Below are 18,822 nucleotides of genomic sequence, written 5' to 3'. Positions count from 1 at the left end.
GTCTGAGGTCCTGACCAGGTTTGAGTGAAGGATTTATTCTACTTTGTTCTGTTCATCTTTCCCTCTATCCAGACCAGTCTCCCTGCCCATGAAAGACATCCAATGGAGGCCAATGTGTTCATGGGGAACTTCAAGGCTACAGACATGTTTGGGTAACCTTCCCCAGATCTGTGCCTCGACACGATCCTCTCAGGGCTCTACAGACAATTCCTTCAACCTCACAGCTTGGTGTTGGCTTTGACATGCACAGTCAACTGTGGGACCTTATATAGACAGGTGTGTGCCTTTCCACATCATGTCTAATCAATTGAATTTACCACAGGTGGACTCCAATCAAGTTGTAGTAACATCTCAAGGATGATCAATGGAAACAGGATGCACCTCAATTTCGAGTCTCATAGCAAAGTCTGAATACTTATGTGAATGTGAAGTTATGTTTATAAATATGCAAACATTTCTAAAAACCTGGTTTTCGCTTTGTCATTATGGCGTAGTGTGTGTAGATTAAGGGGGGGAAAGTATTTAATCCATTTTAAAATAAGGCTGTAATGTAACAAAATGTGGAAAAAGTCAAGGGGTCTGAATACTTTCTGAATGCACTGTGTGTATATATATATATATATATATATATAGAAAAAAAAGACAGTATTAATTTAACATGATGCTTTTAAAGTCTCCACAAGAACGGAATGTGCTATAAAAACATTTCCCCTTTCTAATGACTCTATACTCTAGCACATTTTGTTTGTCATATTGATAATGCAACAAAGCTTCAGCAAGAGGCATCTCCCTCTCCCCTAGCTCTGACTTGAATGAGAATGCAAGTTACATTTAATTTGTTATAAAAATAATCATTCAAATTCAAGCCTAAATCCATTTTTTTTTAAATATTTTATTCAAAAGAATAAACATTAATAAAACTTGCCTAGTTCAACATGAAAAACAGACTTGATCAGACGCACTAGAATTGTAGTAAGTAATTGTAGCGAAGTGATTCATACACTCCTGCACTAACTTCCGCTATACTTGCTTCACTTCCTGTTTGTAGTCTATTTTCCCTTCTTAAATTTGCCTGGGGTTGCACCAGTCTTCTGTTTCTTCTTGTTGGATCCCTTTGTCTCAGGTTCCTAAACAAGGAGGAAGTAGAGGATTATTTTAACATGGATACAGTATGGTCAAGAGACTTCATGTTGTTGTTTCTCTCTCAAGACAATCTGTAATAGAACAAACTGTCAACCATTTAGATTGTTCAGGTTTCTAGCTCCACTTCTCTCCCTCTGTGTGCCATGCTGTCAAGTATGTGATGTAGTGACCTAAGCACCTTGCGTTTTGATGACAGAGACCCGGTGATGGTGAAGAAGGTGTCCAGTCGTCCCTGTGTGCTGCCCTGTCGGCTCTTCAGAATCTTCTTACAACCGTTCTTGATGCGGTCCTCACTGAAAACACATCACACACACACACACACACACACACACACACACACCTGAAAGGATGAGTCACAAACTTCATCACTCACACATGCATACATAGATTCACATTGTGATATTGTTGTATTGAACATGTGGATGTGTGGTGGTGTAGAGATGTTATATGATGTACTGTTTAATCTTTAGTTCATTCAGTACAAACGTAGTCCACCGTTTTATCTTTGGTTTTATATATAATGTGGGTGCTTTGGTGTGTTTGAACCCCAGGAAGAGTAGCTTAAGGGGATCCATAATAAATAGAAATACAAAATACCAACCACGGCATAACATGTGGATGTGGTGTGAAATTGGTGTGGCAGGTAGCCTAGCAGTTAAGAGCGTTGGGCCAATACCCGAAAGGTCACTGGTTCGAATCACTGAGCCAACTAGGTGAAAAAAACCTGTCGATGTGTCCTTGAGCAAGGCTCTTAACCCTAACTGCTCCTGTAAGTCCCTCTGGATAATAGTGTCTGCTAAAATGTAAATGTTAACATTTAAAACAGTGAAAAGGCAGCAGAGGTCTACAAGCACTGCACCACTTAGAATAATTGACTGATTTAGAACACAGAAGTGTGACTGAAGAATCTATTCCACTATTTACACCATTTGGGGTAAATCCCAACTTCCACTTTAGTTGAATTTCCCCTTAGTCATGCGATGACATTAAATGGGAGAATTTAGGACTCGCCCCTGCCATTCTAAAATCACATAAATCATTAGGTAAAGAGTATTAAAGTTCTGTTTGACACAATTGTTACTTTTATGCCATGTAAAAACATATATTTTTTTAAGGGGCCAATAATGTTCATTGCTCAGACTATCAGTCACCTGAACTGTTTCTCTGCACACATGAACTGGATGAGGGCATCCTCGTTAGGCTCGCTCCACTTGAGGTCTACGGTGGAGCAGTCCACCACGTCAGGCTGCAGGAACAGTCCTCTGGCTTCCTTATACAGCCAGTCCTCTGGGGCAGGGTGCTTCTGCAAGGGGCCAAGGAGAAAGACACTCAGACTGACTTCTGGGACAGGGAGATCTGCTGCATCGTTGTTTTGAACTTAAACTAAAGACTGTTAGTAATGTGGGAGTGTCCTGAATGTCTGCGCTGAAGAGGAGCAATGGAGACAATGGAGAATGTAATACAGTGAACACTACTTAGTTACGGACAGTCAGTAGAGCAGTACTCACAGACGGGTCGATGTTCTCCAGAATCTCCTCGATGGAGCCGTGTTGTCTGATCAAGTCAATGGCTCTCTTGGGCCCGATTCCCTTGATAGTACCACAGTAGTCACAGCCCAGCAGTATGCACAGGTCTATGAACTGAGACAGAGGCGAGAGAGGGGAAGAGTGAGTGGCGGAGGTAGAGGACTACACAGTTACAAACAAAAAGGTCATGGTCTGATGTCACAACATGACATTATACTGACAGTTCTTGACCACAGAAGACGGATATGTCTGGAGATACCTGCTCATGGGTCAGATTAATGTCCTGCAGAAGGCGACTGAACAGGAACTCCTGGATAGGAAGCTTTCTAGGATAGAGGAACATAAATGTTATAAAACTTTTAAAAAATATATGAATATCTAACACACATCAAATACAATAACATGCACAGCTTTTTCTACTGTTAAAATAGGACCACAAACTGTATGGCTGTGATGCTGCAAATACTGTAGAATGGGATGAAAAGATAGGTAATGATTAAGGTAGTATAGGAAGTGCAGTAGTACTTGGCTTCACTGGCAGTGAGGTGCCTTAGTAGGACCCCTGTTCCAAAAGTCAGACCGTCCATATCCTCTGTTGCAGTGGCAAACACCTTCCCAGCCTTAACCAGAGCAGCGCAGCTTGCCTCAGCCTCACACGGAGCCTAGATGGTGAGATGGGAGATTGTGAAGATCACAATCAAAACAGAACAACTGAACTAGCCAAAACAGAAATACTATCAGATCCCCCAAATGGCCACATTTATGCCGACATATGTACGCAAGCCAGGTCCACGTCCTTACTCAACATTGACAGGAACGCTCCAAACAAAAGACAATGACTAAATTTAATTGACAAAACTCTTAAAGGGAATGACATAAACCTTTCATTGTTTCTCACAAGTGTTGCATAGGTTGTCCACTGTGCAAACAATGTGTCCACTCTGACAACGAGAATGGTAAAAGGAGTAATGATATATTGAATGCATTAAACAGAAATGACCGTAACCAAACATACATTGTAGATTAAAAATTATAGGAAGTAACAGTAAATGTAACTGGTGATAACCATATCTACACGTACATACTACCTCAATCAGCCTGACTAGCCCTCACTGCCAGCGAAGTCTGTATGTAGCCTCGCTACTTTTATAGCCTCGCTACTGTATATAGCCTTTCTTTTTACAGTTTTATTTCTTTACCTACCCATTGTTGACCTAATACTTTTTTTGCACTATTGGTTAGAGCCTGTAAGTAAGCATTTCACTGTTGTATTCGGCGCATGTGAAACTTTGATTTGATATATGTAATGGGGAATAGACAAACTAGCAATCAAACACTAACAATCAAATGCAAACAATTCACACAATGCAGTTATGAAACAATGAATGTGCACAAATTGGCGGGAAGAGAGCACATTCTGGAGACAGAAGTACATTGTGCCTCTGGATGCCGCATGGTCAATCTGACGTCTGCACCTTTACGGTGATACGGCCTCTGCAAAAGTCAGAGCATTGCTGTTGTGAAGGAAGTTGTCAAGGAAGTGAGTTTGTGTTTAATCAGGATGTACCGCCCTCACCTACCGTCAACCAATCATGTCAATGCGGAGCTATACAGAGCCCTCCGCATTGTTACAACATTTGGGAGGCGCATGGCATTGCAGGCTCCACAGTTGCGTCACACCCTCCACCACATTTTCAGATCAAGCCCAAATTGGCTTTTAGTCTAGGATTCCGCAATGGATTAGTTCACCGAGACGGCATATGCTCGACGGGAAAATATCTTTATGGACATAGGTATACCTAACTACAATCACATAACATTCAACTGTTTATGATTGGCTAAGGAAAGGAACTAAATAGAGATTTAGACAGAGATTTAGACAAACCTCGATGTATGGCACCCCCATCAGGGTGAGCAGCTTCTTGCATTCGTCGTTGTGTTGCCGGGTGACTTTCACCAGACGTTTACTGAACTTATCAATGTTCGCCTGCTCCCCTAGTGGCGAATATGAAAATAGGTTGTCACTACACAATTCCATGGTGTAATTTCTGTTTGCATGCAAACATGAAGTAAATCAATGTCAGTTTGCAGTGGGTGACTTGCTCTACCTGCTTCCTGTGCCTGGGCCAGCAGTTTCTCAGCCTCAGCCCTCCTCTCTCCTCTCTTCTCCAGCTAGAACCAGAGAGAGAAAGAGCGAGAGACAGAGAGAGAGAGCAAGCAAGCAAGTTAGATTGTTCAATATTTGAGTAAACTCATGTAGACTAACCTTTCATCATACTCTCATTGATGCAGAGTAAGTTAAAATGGAGTTTATTCTACATTGTAAAGGGACTGTTAGAAAAATGTGTTTTTATCTAAAAGTTAACAGTGGAGGCTTGTCCAGTCCACACTGACTCAGAGGCTAAAGTGACCTCAGCCTGTCTCACCTCTCCTGACTTCAGCTGTGGGGGCTTGCCATCAAACACATAGACAGGCTTGATGCCGTGCTCCAGCATGCGGATAGTCCGGTAGAACATGCCCATGAGATGGCTGAGGATGCAAGAAAATTCACGTGACAAAACCGACTTGAAACTTGAAAATAGCACATATAGAACGGGTTAGAATAATATATAAAGTATATTAATTCACTATTATTAACATCTCACACATGCACGAGTAGCTCTACAGGCATGCGGGAACATGTAGCTGGTTAGCTACCTTGTGGTCTCTCCATCCTCGTTTTGTAGCACATTACCATCCTGTCTAACAGCGACAAGGAACTGATACATACACATGGAGGCGTCTATTGCGATCTTCCGCCCTAAAGTAGTCCAGAGAACAAGACAACATTGCAACGTCGTGATACACCCCATGCATGACCAGAAAGCTTGGACGGCAACAACAAAAAAAAATAACAGTCATGTTAGGTGGTTACCAAAGTAGTTCTTGATGTCTTGTTCTTTTATAGCAGATGGTGCCTGGTCTGCAATCAACTTTGCAAGCCCGTGAATTCCCATGGTGGAATGTGCTCTGCAAAACAATGAATGCGATAGTTAGCTGACTGAGAGCAAATTAGCAAACGTTAGCAACTAGCTAGCTATGCATTGTGTACATGAAAGACTGCTATTAGTGTCCTCCTCGCGCTCAATTATGATATTTGACTTGATGCTATTTTAATGTAGATATGTTATGCAATATTAGACGTTAATCAACTACCGACGTATGATGACTAACATGCGAACAAAACGTTGTTTACCTGCGACTCACCGAATGTTCTAGTCGTGATACTTTCCCGGAGTCCACTGCTTCGGGCGCGAAGACAATGCCTCAATTTCGCGCGAAATCCAAATCCAGGCATTACAAGTCGAGTGTTCGAATCGTTTCGGGTACAACGCCATTAAACAAGCCTCCATCGATTGACCGATAACCGATTAAGATGCCTGTGTCTTTGACAGACAGTTAATAATCATATTTGATTGGTTCCTCGAGATTAAGGGCAATCCTTGGGAGAGAAATATCAGTTATTTAAGAAACACCCGTGAAGAGAAAAGCTTTTTTTGTTTGTTTTGTAAGGACTGCAACGCAGATCTTGTATTCGTTCAAAAAACACATTAATTACAAAGAGGACTATAATTATTGGAAAAATCAGTGGGGCATTGTAATTTTTTGGGCCCACGGGACTAATCATTCAGCTGGGATTGCAATTTTAGCACACAATTCCAAATATATTTTTTTGTTTACTCAGATGTATTCCAATGGACATTGGCTAGTAGCGGTCATCAACCACATGGACAGATTATTTCTGTTGTGTAATGTATATGGATACTGTTCTAGTCCTCCAAATAACTTACTTCTAGAGGAAATTTAAGAAACTCTTAAAAGTCTTTTGAGAAAATATCCGTCCAGTCAGATTATAGCTGGTTGAGATTTTAATATGGTTTATTCTAATGAGACTGGTAGATTGCCTCATAGGCCTAACATTGATGTGAACACGTTCGTGAATTTCTGTCAAAACCCGGACTTAATTGACATATGGAGAGTTAAAAACCCCGGAGAGAGACGATACACATGAAGTAATAGAGATTGTTCTCTACGATCAATAATTTATTTGTGGGTGATAACCTCTAGTCTTGAGCCCAAAACTGTAGAGGTAAAAATATTGCCTGCAATCCTGACGGATCATAGAGTCTCATATGGTTGACTGTAAGAATGTGCAGCAATGATGGTAAGAAATACTCTGGTGGTTATTGGAAATTAAATAACTCATTGTTATTGCATGATGATTTTTAAAAATGGGATTACGAATCTAATTTCTGTTTACTGGATTTTAGCTACATCTAATGCAGAATTTGGTCAATATTGGGAACTGCTGAAATGTAAAATCCGCTCAGCCTGTATTACTTATGGAAAACGGCTTGAAGGAGGAGATGTGAGGTAGCTGAACTCTCTAAGACAAATGCGGATATCACAGAGATTGAGCATCTTGATTTTATTGAGAAAGCTAAATTGGATGATTTACAGAATCAACTAGATACATTGTATGAGGAAAAGGCTAGAGGAGCTTTCATAAGATCCAGAAAACAATGTCTTGAAAAAGGCAGAAAGAACAGTAGATACTTTTTTAATTTGGAAAAGAGGAGAGAGGAACTCAACACACTTCAGAAATGGAAGATTAATGGGGTTACCACTGAGGATAGAGAGTTGTTATCAGACTTTACCACTAAATTGTATGAGAATATTTACTCCTTAGATAACAATTTGGGTGACTCTAAGGATCTCCTTGATTCTATAGAGAAGGTTAATTCGGTTAGTGACGAATTCAATCGGTCTTGTTGTCAATATTTATCCATTATGGATATCCAGTACGGGATTGCTCAGTTAAAAAAATAACAAATCTCCAGGTTGTGATGAACCTTCTCTGAAGAAAGAGCACCATTTTTACTTGAAACCTTTAAGGAGGCTTTAAAGAAGGGAGAACTACCTGCCTCTTTGAAGCAAGCGGTTATTACTCTTATACCTAAACCACACAAGGATCTCTTAAATCATGATAATTGATAACCTCACTTTTTTGACAAATGTGTCACAAACTAGATTAGCATTGGATATCGTGAAGCAGTTCTCCAAACTCTCAGGTTTGGTATTAAATCTTTCCAAATGGGAGATGTTTGTTTTGAAAGGAGCTTTCAATCCAGCAGAATGTAACATCTCTGAAAAAAATACTGTAACCTACCTCGCTGTAAAGATCACCAAAAATCTGAAGGCTGTGAATGATCTTAATGTGAACCTTGTAAATGAATCTGTCAAAAATAAATCTCATGGTTAAGGAGAGGGATTTAAGTCTTCAAGGAAGGGTGCTTTTATCCAAAGCTGAGGGGCTATCTCGTGCATCCTATCTTTTTTTTAATCTATTGACATTCCCAAATCCACTTGCTGTATCTTAGATAGGCTATTGTACATGTTCATATGGAAAAACAAGCCACATAAGATTAAAAAAATAGATGTTATCACCAACAGGGTTTGTGATGGCGCTCTAAATGTCTTAGACTTCACTCTTTTCAATCAGATATCAAAAATCAATTGGGTTAAAAGGTACATAAAAAATCCTCATAGTTTCTGGAAAATTATACCTCATTTTGTTTTTCAGAAATTCGAAAAGCTTCATTTTTTTACTACAATGTCCATATATTGTTGGTAAACTTCCTGTGAAACTGGCAGCTTTTCACAAGCAGGCTTTAATGTGCTCGACTTTGTTCTATAAACACAACTTTTCACAAGCAGGCTTTAATGTGCTCGGCTTTGTTCTATAAACACAACTTTTCACAAGCAGGCTTTAATGTGCTCGGCTTTGTTCTATAAACACAACTTTTCACAAGCAGGCTTTAATGTGCTCGGCTTTGTTCTATAAACACAACTTTTCACAAGCAGGCTTTAATGTGCTCGGCTTTGTTCTATAAACACAACTTTTCACAAGCAGACTTTAATGTGCTCGGCTTTGTTCTATAAACACAACTTTTCACATCATACAGGTTTTATATGGAACAGTGGGTCGTTATTACATAGAAAAAAATATATTATTTTACCATAAAAAGTTCTCGAAAAACATTATCCTTGTCCAGACAATTAGTTAATATTAGTGGGAACCTATTTACGTGGAAATAATTTATGGAAAGATACAAGTTTGAGGTTTTAAGCGAGGAATATGACACTGTTATTACAGCTATACCTAGTGGGATAAAAACTTTTCTTCAGAATAATGTATATTTTGGAATATCTCAGATTGTAGGTGATATCCAGGTAAATGGAATTGGTCTACTATATACGAAATTCAAAAATTGTTTATTAAGGGATATTTTCTACAGGAAGTCTATTCCCTCTGCGATATTGTGTTGGCCTTCATCGTTTGATGTAAACTGGAGCCGTGCTTGGCTCACTCCACACACATTTATGGTGACCAATAAAGTAAAGGAGATGTCCTTTAAGATTATCCATAGATTCTATCCGAGTAATAGCTTGATTTCTAAATATATACCTGACGTTACCAGTGAATGCAGTTTTTTTTAACTAGAAACGGAATCTATTGAACACTTATTCTGTCACTGTTTATATAGTGAAGTGTTCTGGACTGATGTAAAACTATATCTTGGCCTCAAATTGCATACAACCATTGAAATTTCTAAGTTTGACATATTATTCTACTACACTGATTCCACAATTGAACGTGAGTATGTCATAAATCTCTTTATTTTAAGAGGAACATCTTTCTTACACAAATCAAAATTTATGAAGAAAAAGCCCCTTTTCTCAGTTTTTTTAGATCTGATGTGGAATGCTATTTAGAGTCATTAAAACGTATACAAAACAAAATGTATTCCCTACATGTCTGTATTTAAATTGATATGTAGATTCGTTTTTTTCTCTCATTTCTTTGTGGAATCACTCTGGCTGTTATGTTTTGTATGTTACTGTTAATAAATAAATACACTTTTTTTTAAAGGATCAAATTAAAAATAACTAAAACATAAACACAGGACGGTTCTTATTATAGCTCAGTACACATTACAACAGTGAATATGCACACTCAAAATATTATATATTATTTAAATGGTCAAATATGAGGGGTTAATGAATAATCCTTAGATTAAGATAGATTAAGGAGGTGGCAATGACACATTTTGAAACTCTGTATTGGATGTGTGTTTTTTGCTTCTTCACCCCGCCCACTCCGAAAAAGTCAGCCGTCGTTATTTGTATTTTTTAAGGTGAGGTGTCGGTCTCCTTCGATTCATGTGTCTTTAAAAGTATGAGACATATCTGGATTCCTATATAATGGAAGTAGCACAATCGAACCTAAATTATTATTATTTTTATCAATATTTAGATTAAACCCCGCAGGACATTGGTGAGGGGGAGAGAGGAGTCGAGTAAGTATTATTGGGCCTGGAATCTGAGGTATCCAGAGGACAGACAGGTTTGGTAGCGTAAAAATAAGTACGTTCTAGAGCTAGTTGATGCACGGCACGATAGCTAGTTGCTCGATGTACAGTTGAAGTGGAAAGTTTACATACATCTTAGCCAAATACATTTAAACTCAGTTTTTCACAATTCCTGATATTTATTCAAAGTAAAAATTCCCTCTCTTGAGTTAGTTAGGATCACCACTTTATTTTAAGAATGTGAAATGTCAGAACAATAGTAGAGAGAATGATTCATTTAAACTTTTATTTCTTTCATCACATTCCCAGTGGGTCAGAAGTTTACATACACGCAATTACTATTTGGTAGCATTGCCTTTAAATTGTTTAACTTGGGTCAAACTGTCAGGTAGCCTTCCATAAACTTCCCACAAATTGGGTATATTTACTTATGGTGAAATGCTAATGTTTTGCAATAGTGTGCTGTAATCCCTGAATATGCTTCTAGTATTTTTCACCCTTGACCTGTTCAACTCTTGCGGTACTGTATTCTTAATAAATTGAAACTCTATTAATTTTCAACAGGGTTCGTAATGGCTGAAATGGAGCATCCTACACAGCAAGAAGTCTGCAGGATGATAGGCTATTGCACATTGGTCCTGTGTCTCATACCACAGGTGACATGGGTTATAAGCAAGGGGATCCCAAAACCCTATACGTCAACAAAGTTGGTCCTTACCACAACCCGGAACCCCAGGGAACGTATCATTACTACATGTTGTCTGTTTGGAGGCCAAGAGGTCCGTGAATACATATGAATATGCAAATACATGACTAATGATTTTATGCTTGTACGGCTCTTCAGTTAACTGAAATGTATGTTAGCAGTACTGTATATAATATCTCCATTAGGACTTAGCATATCATGTCTGAGAAACTTTTTTTCCTCAGGTGCTCCATATGTCCCTTAGTGTGGGAGAAGTGCTTGATGGAGATCGGATGACAGAGTCCCTGTATAAATTCAACTTCCGGGAGAATACAGAGAAAAACAAGTCACTGCCAGCTAAGTCTAACAGGGAAGATGTATTTGCATTTGGACTAAATACACACAACTTCACAGTACATTGCATAATTGAAAGGTGTACCTGAGTCTAATTGGTGACATCTTTCCTTTTATGTCCCCTTTCTTGTAGGTGGACCAGCTCCGAGAGGCCATAGAGGAGCCGTGTTACTTTGAGTTTGTCCTGGATGACATTCCCATCTGGGGCTTTGTGGGGTACATGGAGGAGAGTGGCTTCCCGCCTCAAAGTCATAAGGAGGGTCAGTTGGTCGTTCTTCAGTTCTATCTCCCTTTTACATCCCAGTACAGACCCATAAGGCTTAGCCCAGATACATGTCTACGTGCTCTCACTGTGTGTGTCTGTCTGTGTCTTTTATGTGTACACAGGTGGGGCTGTGGACACACCTGGACTTCAACATCATGTACAACGGCGACTCTGTGATCTTTGCCAACGTCTCAGTGAAGGACTCCAAGCCAGTGCCCCTGGAGGAGGGTAGGGTGGCGGTGGCGCCAGACACTGGGTGGTGGGGGCAGGCTGGCACTGTCCTTAACCTACAGCGTGCACTGGTTTGATAGCCCTCTGACCCATGCCCAGCTGGCAGAGAGGCTAAGGGACTACTCGTTCTTCCCCAAGACTCTGGAAATCTACCTGGTACTGGTGGTGCTACTACTGGGCTTTGACATCATCCTCATCCGGGTCCTCAAGAACGACTTCGCCAGGTGACCAATTAGGGTACGGACTGGGGATGATTAGACATTGTAATGGTGCTCTGTTTCACCAGAGAGGTCATATTGGTGTTGGAATGCATCAGTTTGGGCATATAAGAGTAGGTCTATTTGTGGCTATAAATCCTGTTTAAATGGGATTATGTATAGAAGTGGGATCAAAAGTGTGTGGGAATTACTTTTCCATTGTTCAAGCTCTTTCTTACGTTACTGTAGGTACAATGTTGAGGAGGGGAGCTGTGATGATCTGGACCAAGAGGATAGTGGCTGGTAGATCATCCAAACGGACGTTTTCCGGGTCCCTCATTATAAAAGCCTGCTGTGTGCCGTGTTGGGAATGGGAGCTCAGTTTCTAACCCTGGTCACAGGTAACCATCAACACACTGGTTTAACACTCAGAACACATTCATCAAATCTTACAATTACTGTCTCAGAATACAGAATCTTTATCCAGAAAAATCTAAGAGCAGATCAGGTATTGAATTTGACCATTTGTTTATAGTTGTGTGATGTTTGACACCTAGCGTTCATCAAATACTTTGCATTCCTTTTCCCTTGTGTTACTTCCCATTGCACAGGGACGGAATGGCTGTGTGCCATAAGAACTGGAAATCTGATAAGCACAGAACACGCAGAACACACAGAACACGCAGAACACACAGAACACACAGAACACGCAGAACACACAGAACACGCAGAACACACAGAACACGCAGAACATGGGTGTGGATGTACATGGACATGCCAGTGACAAAGTAGTCAGTAGAAATTGAGAGCTATTATCACGACAGGATCTCGATAGGCTCCTGAAGCTCTCCCGTTTGACCCCTGTGTGTCTTGTTTGAGTTTTTATTTTATTTTTACAGGGACAATAATCAACGTTTCAATAAAAGTGCCGGTTTTAGCCAGCCGGCTAATTTTCAACCTCAGTCCCTGGCCAGGTTATTAAAAACAATTACAATATAGACAATCATTGAGCAGTGAGCACACACAGAGCAACATAGGACAAGCAAGACATAGCATACAGACAGAGCAACATAGGACAAGCAAGACATAGCATACAGACAGAGCAACATAGGACAAGCAAGACATAGCATACAGACAGAGCAACATAGGACAAGCAAGACATAGCATACAGACAGAGCAACATAGGACAAGCAAGACATAGCAACATAGGACAAAAAGGAGAAGGACAAAATTCATAAAAGCAACAAAGTGTTTCCACACCTCACAAGCTAGACAACATGGAAAGCGGCAACACACAGCTAGGGATTATGTTCACAAATCTGATTGACCTTTAGCCATGTCTTCAAGCATTTTGTGAAAGTGTGATATATGTGGTGCAGTTATGTATGTCTGATGGCAGTGTATTCCAGACATGGGAAGCCCTCACAGAGTAAGCAGATTTACTAAAGGTGCTTTTCCTTAAGGAAACTATACAGTCACCTCTCATGGCAGACCTTGTGGATCTGCTGCCATATGTTTGGGTTTTTCATTGTTGCTGTAGGGATCATCATGGCGCTGCAGGGAATGTTTAACGTGCATCGTCATGGTGCTATCAACTCGGCGGCCATCATGCTGTACACGTTGCCGAGTTGTGTGCCAGGATACTGCTCCTGTAGCTTCTACACAGAGATACATGGCCAGAGCCTGGTCTGGATTATCCTCCTCCACACACAGATACATGGCCAGAACCTGGCCTGGAATATCCTCCTCTACACACAGATACATGGCCAGAGCCTGGTCTGGATTATCCTCCTCTACACACAGATACATGGCCAGTGCCTGGCCTGGAATATCCTCCTCTACACATAGATACATGGCCAGAGCCTGGTCTGGAATATCCTCCTCTACACACAGATACATGGCCAGAGCCTGGCCTGGATTATCCTCCTATACACACAGATACATGGCCAGAGCCTGGTCTGGAATATCCTCCTCTACACACAGATACATGGCCAGAGCCTGGTCTGGAATATCCTCCTCTACACACAGATACATGGCCAGAGCCTGGTCTGGAATATCCTCCTCTACACACAGATACATGGCCAGAGCCTGGTCTGGAATATCCTCCTCTACACACAGATACATGGCCAGAGCCTGGTCTGGAATATCCTCCTCTACACACAGATACATGACCAGAGCCTGGTCTGGAATATCCTCCTATACACACAGATACATGACCAGGGCCTGGAATTTCCTGGACTCTTCTCAGGTGACGGGACCCATTTGATTTTATGAATCATGCCATACATTTCGTAAATGTTCCATATATTGTACATTTAATGTATTTTTGTCAATTCTTGTAGAGTTTCAATTACAATAAAAAATGTACACAGTATGTGTGTATTTTCAGCAGGATGTGTGTAGTGTCTTGAACTCTGCTCTCCATCTCTGCTTGCACCTGACTCTGCCCTCTTCCCCCTCCCTCCCTCCTCTTCTCTCCCTTCTTCCCTCTCTCTGCCCATCTCTCCTTGCTACCACCCTCTTTTCATCCTTCCTTCATTCACTCCCTCCCTTCCTGCCACCTAACCTTCCATCCCTCCTCCAACTCCCTTGTTATGTATAAAACTAATCGATCACATGGCCTTTTAGTAGCTCAGTAATTTGTCACAGATCGCTGAACAACACCCAGACACTACATCTATTGTGTATAGCCTTGTTTCTAATAATTTCTCTCCCTCCCCCTTTCTCTATGTCAGGGCAATCTATTTCTGATTGGGATTTTAGTAGCTAGCTCAAAGTAATTTGTCACAGAACGCTGAACAACACCCAGACATAAAGAGTGTATATTCTGTATCTCTGACGTTTGCCCTAACCTCCCTCAGTGCCATCTCAGTGGAGCTGTACTACGTGGGGCTGCGAGCATTACACCCTGTGTAGCATCATCCTCGTGGTATACGCCTGCATCTCAGTGGAGCTGTACTACGTGGGGCTGCGAGCATTACACCCTGTGTAGCATCATCCTCGTGTTATACGCCTGCATCTCAGTGGAGCTGTACTACGTGGGGCTGCGAGCATTACACCCTGTGTAGCATCATCCTCGTGTTATATGCCTGCATCTCGGCGGTGCTCACCGACTTCATTCGCTACATCAAATCAAACTTTGTCACATGCGCCAAATACAACAAGTGTAGACCTTACCGTGAAATGTTTACTTACAAACCCTTAACCACCATTAACAAAAATTTCACATTTTTTTACCAAACAATAAAATAATGGGGGTACCGGTTCACAGTCATTGTGCGGGGGTACAGGTTAGTCAAAGTTATTTGTACATGTAGGTAGCAGGTAGCCTAGTGGTTAGAGCAGGCCATGAACCGAAATGTTGCTGGATCGAATCCCCGAGTGGACAAGGTACAAATCTGTAATTCTGAACAAGGCAGTTACCCCACTGTTTCCCGGTAGGCTGTCATTGTCAACAAGAATTTGTTCTTAACTGACTTGCCTAGTTAAATAAAAAAGGCAGGGGTGAAGTGACTGCATCCTCAAGATGGACAAAGGGTATGGACACACACCGGCCCAGTTTGAATGTTTCAGGTTGGGTTTCCCTGCAAGTGGGGAAAGATCCATTTGGAAATGACTAACAGGGCTGTGTACAGACCTCCTGTGGGGGGGAAAATAAATATAGATGTCAGACAGACTGCCACAAAGGCTGAAAGGGGATGCAAGGAATTATGTTAATGGCTCTAGAAGGGGATGAAAGTGTATGACGTGAATGTGTCAGTGTGATGCAGGCTTGCGGTTTGGCAGAAGGATCAGTTCTAGCATGATGTAATGTCAGTGATGGACCAATATTGTGTACCATAGTCGCCATCGACTGAGTTGGTTCCAATGTAAATACAATCTTTTCAATAAAGACATCTATTACAATGAGATAGATATACCGAGTAATACGAGATATATACACACACACAAACATATACACACACAAACAAATCAAGTATTGAGTCAGTGTTTGCTCTGATAAGACATGCTTTATTTGTACAACCAGTCATTGTCTCCCCTCTGCAAGAGTGACAGATCAGGCAACAAGATGACATTACCAACAATCCTGGTCGAAGCGTTCCGTGTAGAGCTTTTAACAGTTGGCGGGTTCTCCAAAAACTGCCCCGTGTAAAGACAAAGAAAAGTAAATCCCACCAACATGGCCACATCATTTCATTACAGGTGGACGGTAAACCAAAAGGGTTTATGATCCAAATAGAAGAAGAAAAAAAAGCATAAGGCATAACTAAAAGTATGGGGAAAAGGTTGGGGAGAAAAAGAGGTAAAAATTCAAAAAAGTTAAAAAGAGAAAGGTCCCACGTTCAGATGTGTAGCATCTGTAGTTAAGTGATGGCTTAAAAAATACAAAGCCTGCCACTTCCAACATAGACAGTGAAAAACTTTATCAGAGTTGGGTGTAAAAAAGCACAAGGAGCAATGAACTCTTCAACGATATTAAATAATCTGGAAGGGTATTTAAAAAAATAAAAAATAAGGCAACATTGAGATAAAACATATGAATAAGGGCTAAAAGTCCAAACAGACCTGCAAATGACTAAGATGGATTGATATAATTAGCCAACACATTATTTGAGAATAACCTGCGTCTGAATCTCAACCTTAATTGTAAGAATCCTTCCAAACAACCACACATTTAGAAAAAATAACAGTCGATTTACCACTGAGACATTCCCCTGTGTATTATTGGCTAGCATTGTGAAACAGGGTTGTATGGAGCTGTTGGTATGAGTAGGGCTCCTGTCGTCACCTGATGCTGGAGTCGTGTTTTACACTGTCCATGTTGTAGCCCCTTGCTGTGCTGTAGAAGCCATTAGTGGGGCATGGCTGGTGGCAGGGGCCAGTTGCCCAGGGGCCTCGCAGGGGATGGCTGAGGGTATCCACCGGTGTAGTAAGGCAGGTTCTGCTGGGGGCTCTTCATGAACATGGCCTCTTGGAACTGTTGAGTGTTGGAGTGATGATCCAGAATCTGTGTTTGGGCTTCTCCCTGAAACTAGAAAGAGATGGTGGTTAATATCACCATACGATCAGCATGAAGTTCGAGCACTGATGGGTGTAGAGACGTTTCATCCTGCCTTTAAAGACACTATGTCCAAGCCTATTGCCCCTGTTACCAACCAACAGGAGGCACAAGCTAGACAACTGCTGGAGCAATAACTGTAGTTTAAGATAAATGTAGAATTGTACAACATAACCAAACATATCAAATAGGAAAATAACATGTCTGTTGTGCAGTTTTACACAGCATTATAACATGCTCACCTGAGGGCGTGGTGGCATGTTAGGGTAGCTAGGGTTTGGATACCCCCCATTGTCTTTCTGGTGCCTTTTCAGTTTCATCCTGCGATTCTGTAACCAAGTTTTTACCTACAAGACATGCATATAATTAGTCAACATCCGAAGTAAATACCAGCTAAATGTATGATTTGACACAATGACGAAGAGTGGGTTACGCTCATAACAGTAGGCTAATCAATCAACTCACCTGTTTGTAAGTTAGCCCCGTCAGTCCAGCCAGGGCCTTCATCTCAGCAGGGGATAGGTACCTCTGCATGTTAAACCGATGGGTCAGGGCATCCATCTGGCCTGTTGAAAAAGCAGTCCGAGCTTTTTGTTTGGGGGTGTCCTTGTCCGCTTTCTCCGGGAGAGGCAAGGGCAAAGACGGTGGGGCGTTGTCCTCACTTCCCAGAATTTGTACGCTTGTGTTCTCCGGATAGGAGCTGGAGACAAACTCACTACCATTTGGCCTTCCACTCTCCATCTCCTCTTCCATCTCCCTTTTCACCCAGGTGGCAGGGTTGGTTTGAGGATAGATTTTCTCCGAAGTCCAAGAATCTGCGCGAGAAAATAGGAGAAAGTTATTTACACTTGTCGGTACATATAAAGTGTCTGCATTTTGGCTTGGTTGAAGTTGAACAGTTCCACAGGATGGCGCCATTGTCCATGCAGTCTGACTAAAGGTTAAGAGTGGACACTTTTGGCGGTTCATAAAGCACAAAACACGCAGTTCGCAAGATGGCGTCAGATACTCACACATGGACTTTGTTTGAGAGGGAGATCGCAACTTTCGCCAGAGACCCAGCAAATGCAAGTACAATAACTACCACTATGTCGACCTAACAGTCTGCTTCATAGACAATTCAAAATCACATTTATATAGCCCTTCGTACATCAGCTGATATCTCAAAGTGCTGTACAGAAACCCAGCCTAAAACCCCAAACAACAAGCAATGCAGCTGTAGAAGCACGAACTACCTAGATTACTGTAGGCCGTATATACACGGTAAGAGACCTGCTCTTAACCATATTGCAACAAAACAACTAAATGTAATGTCAACTAGCTTGGCTAGCTAACGTTATTTACCTGGTGATGTGTGCAACACTGGATCTCTTTTGAGTGTAGTTACCTGGCTGCTCGATCTCCTTCGGCGGTTGATCAAACGGAGTCCGGTTGTGGGGAATGAAAAGGCCTCCACTCGGAGTATGGCTCGGAGGGTCGCCGAGATACATAACAGGACCCGGGTGGTGGGAATTGCCATTACCAATGTTGTGTTCGGGATTCCTGTGTGGGGATTGATGCGGCGTTTGCTGGTGGTAGCCGCCGCTGACCCCAGAGTTGGGAACGGCCTCTGCCCAGCCTGAGATGTTGGGATGATTTTGCTCAGGCCCTGTTTGGTACATGAGACCATAGGAAAAAGCATGGTAGGATGGATTGTAGCTCACTGGGGACTTCCAATCTGCCATCGCTTCCACAGTTCCTCTTCTTTGCAAGCAAGAAATATCCAAACTTTTCAATGGCGCCCCAAAAGACCCCCTAAAGTAAGGATGCTGTAGCCAACCTGCCGGAAGTTTGAACGCTTCTTGGTGTAGCTAGCTAGTATAAACTAACTACCGACTGCTGGAAAAAAAAACGAAGTTGTAGTAGTAATATCGCTTTGAAGAATATTTATACTGTCCATCGAATCTGGGG

At 41.5% G+C, this 18,822-nt stretch overlaps 2 protein-coding genes and 1 pseudogene across 3 annotated transcripts; 1 reads left to right on the top strand and 2 right to left on the bottom strand.

Annotated features, from left to right (window-relative positions):
* Positions 1–872: 872 nt before the first annotated feature.
* Positions 873–5,979, bottom strand: fen1 (flap structure-specific endonuclease 1). 2 transcript variants are annotated; one of them, XM_046290880.1, is made up of 12 exons: positions 5,916–5,979; positions 5,584–5,678; positions 5,367–5,469; positions 5,096–5,198; positions 4,778–4,841; positions 4,555–4,664; positions 3,195–3,331; positions 2,929–2,995; positions 2,652–2,783; positions 2,295–2,446; positions 1,322–1,436; positions 873–1,127 (listed from the first exon to the last, which is right to left on the bottom strand). In XM_046290880.1, exons 2-12 carry the CDS (start codon positions 5,663–5,665, stop codon positions 1,050–1,052), a joined length of 1,143 nt encoding a protein of 380 aa, XP_046146836.1. In that variant the 5' UTR covers positions 5,666–5,678; positions 5,916–5,979; the 3' UTR covers positions 873–1,049. The 2 variants fall into 2 exon arrangements, with proteins under 2 accessions (XP_046146836.1, XP_046146835.1); XM_046290879.1 differs by having other exon boundaries at positions 5,905–5,970.
* Positions 5,980–9,980: 4,001 nt separating this feature from the next.
* Positions 9,981–14,024, top strand: LOC123990325 (annotated as a pseudogene).
* A 1,802-nt stretch (positions 14,025–15,826) lies between these two features.
* Positions 15,827–18,747, bottom strand: LOC123990289 (homeobox protein Hox-A3-like). Its single transcript, XM_046290878.1, has 4 exons — positions 18,260–18,747; positions 17,338–17,687; positions 17,115–17,219; positions 15,827–16,845 (listed from the first exon to the last, which is right to left on the bottom strand). Exons 1-4 carry the CDS (start codon positions 18,594–18,596, stop codon positions 16,666–16,668), a joined length of 972 nt encoding a protein of 323 aa, XP_046146834.1. The 5' UTR covers positions 18,597–18,747; the 3' UTR covers positions 15,827–16,665.
* Positions 18,748–18,822: the final 75 nt, after the last annotated feature.

Source organism: Oncorhynchus gorbuscha, linkage group LG12 (genome assembly GCF_021184085.1).
Source record: "Oncorhynchus gorbuscha isolate QuinsamMale2020 ecotype Even-year linkage group LG12, OgorEven_v1.0, whole genome shotgun sequence".
NCBI lineage: Eukaryota > Metazoa > Chordata > Actinopteri > Salmoniformes > Salmonidae > Oncorhynchus > Oncorhynchus gorbuscha.
This window is presented reverse-complemented; position numbering and strand designations above follow the sequence as displayed.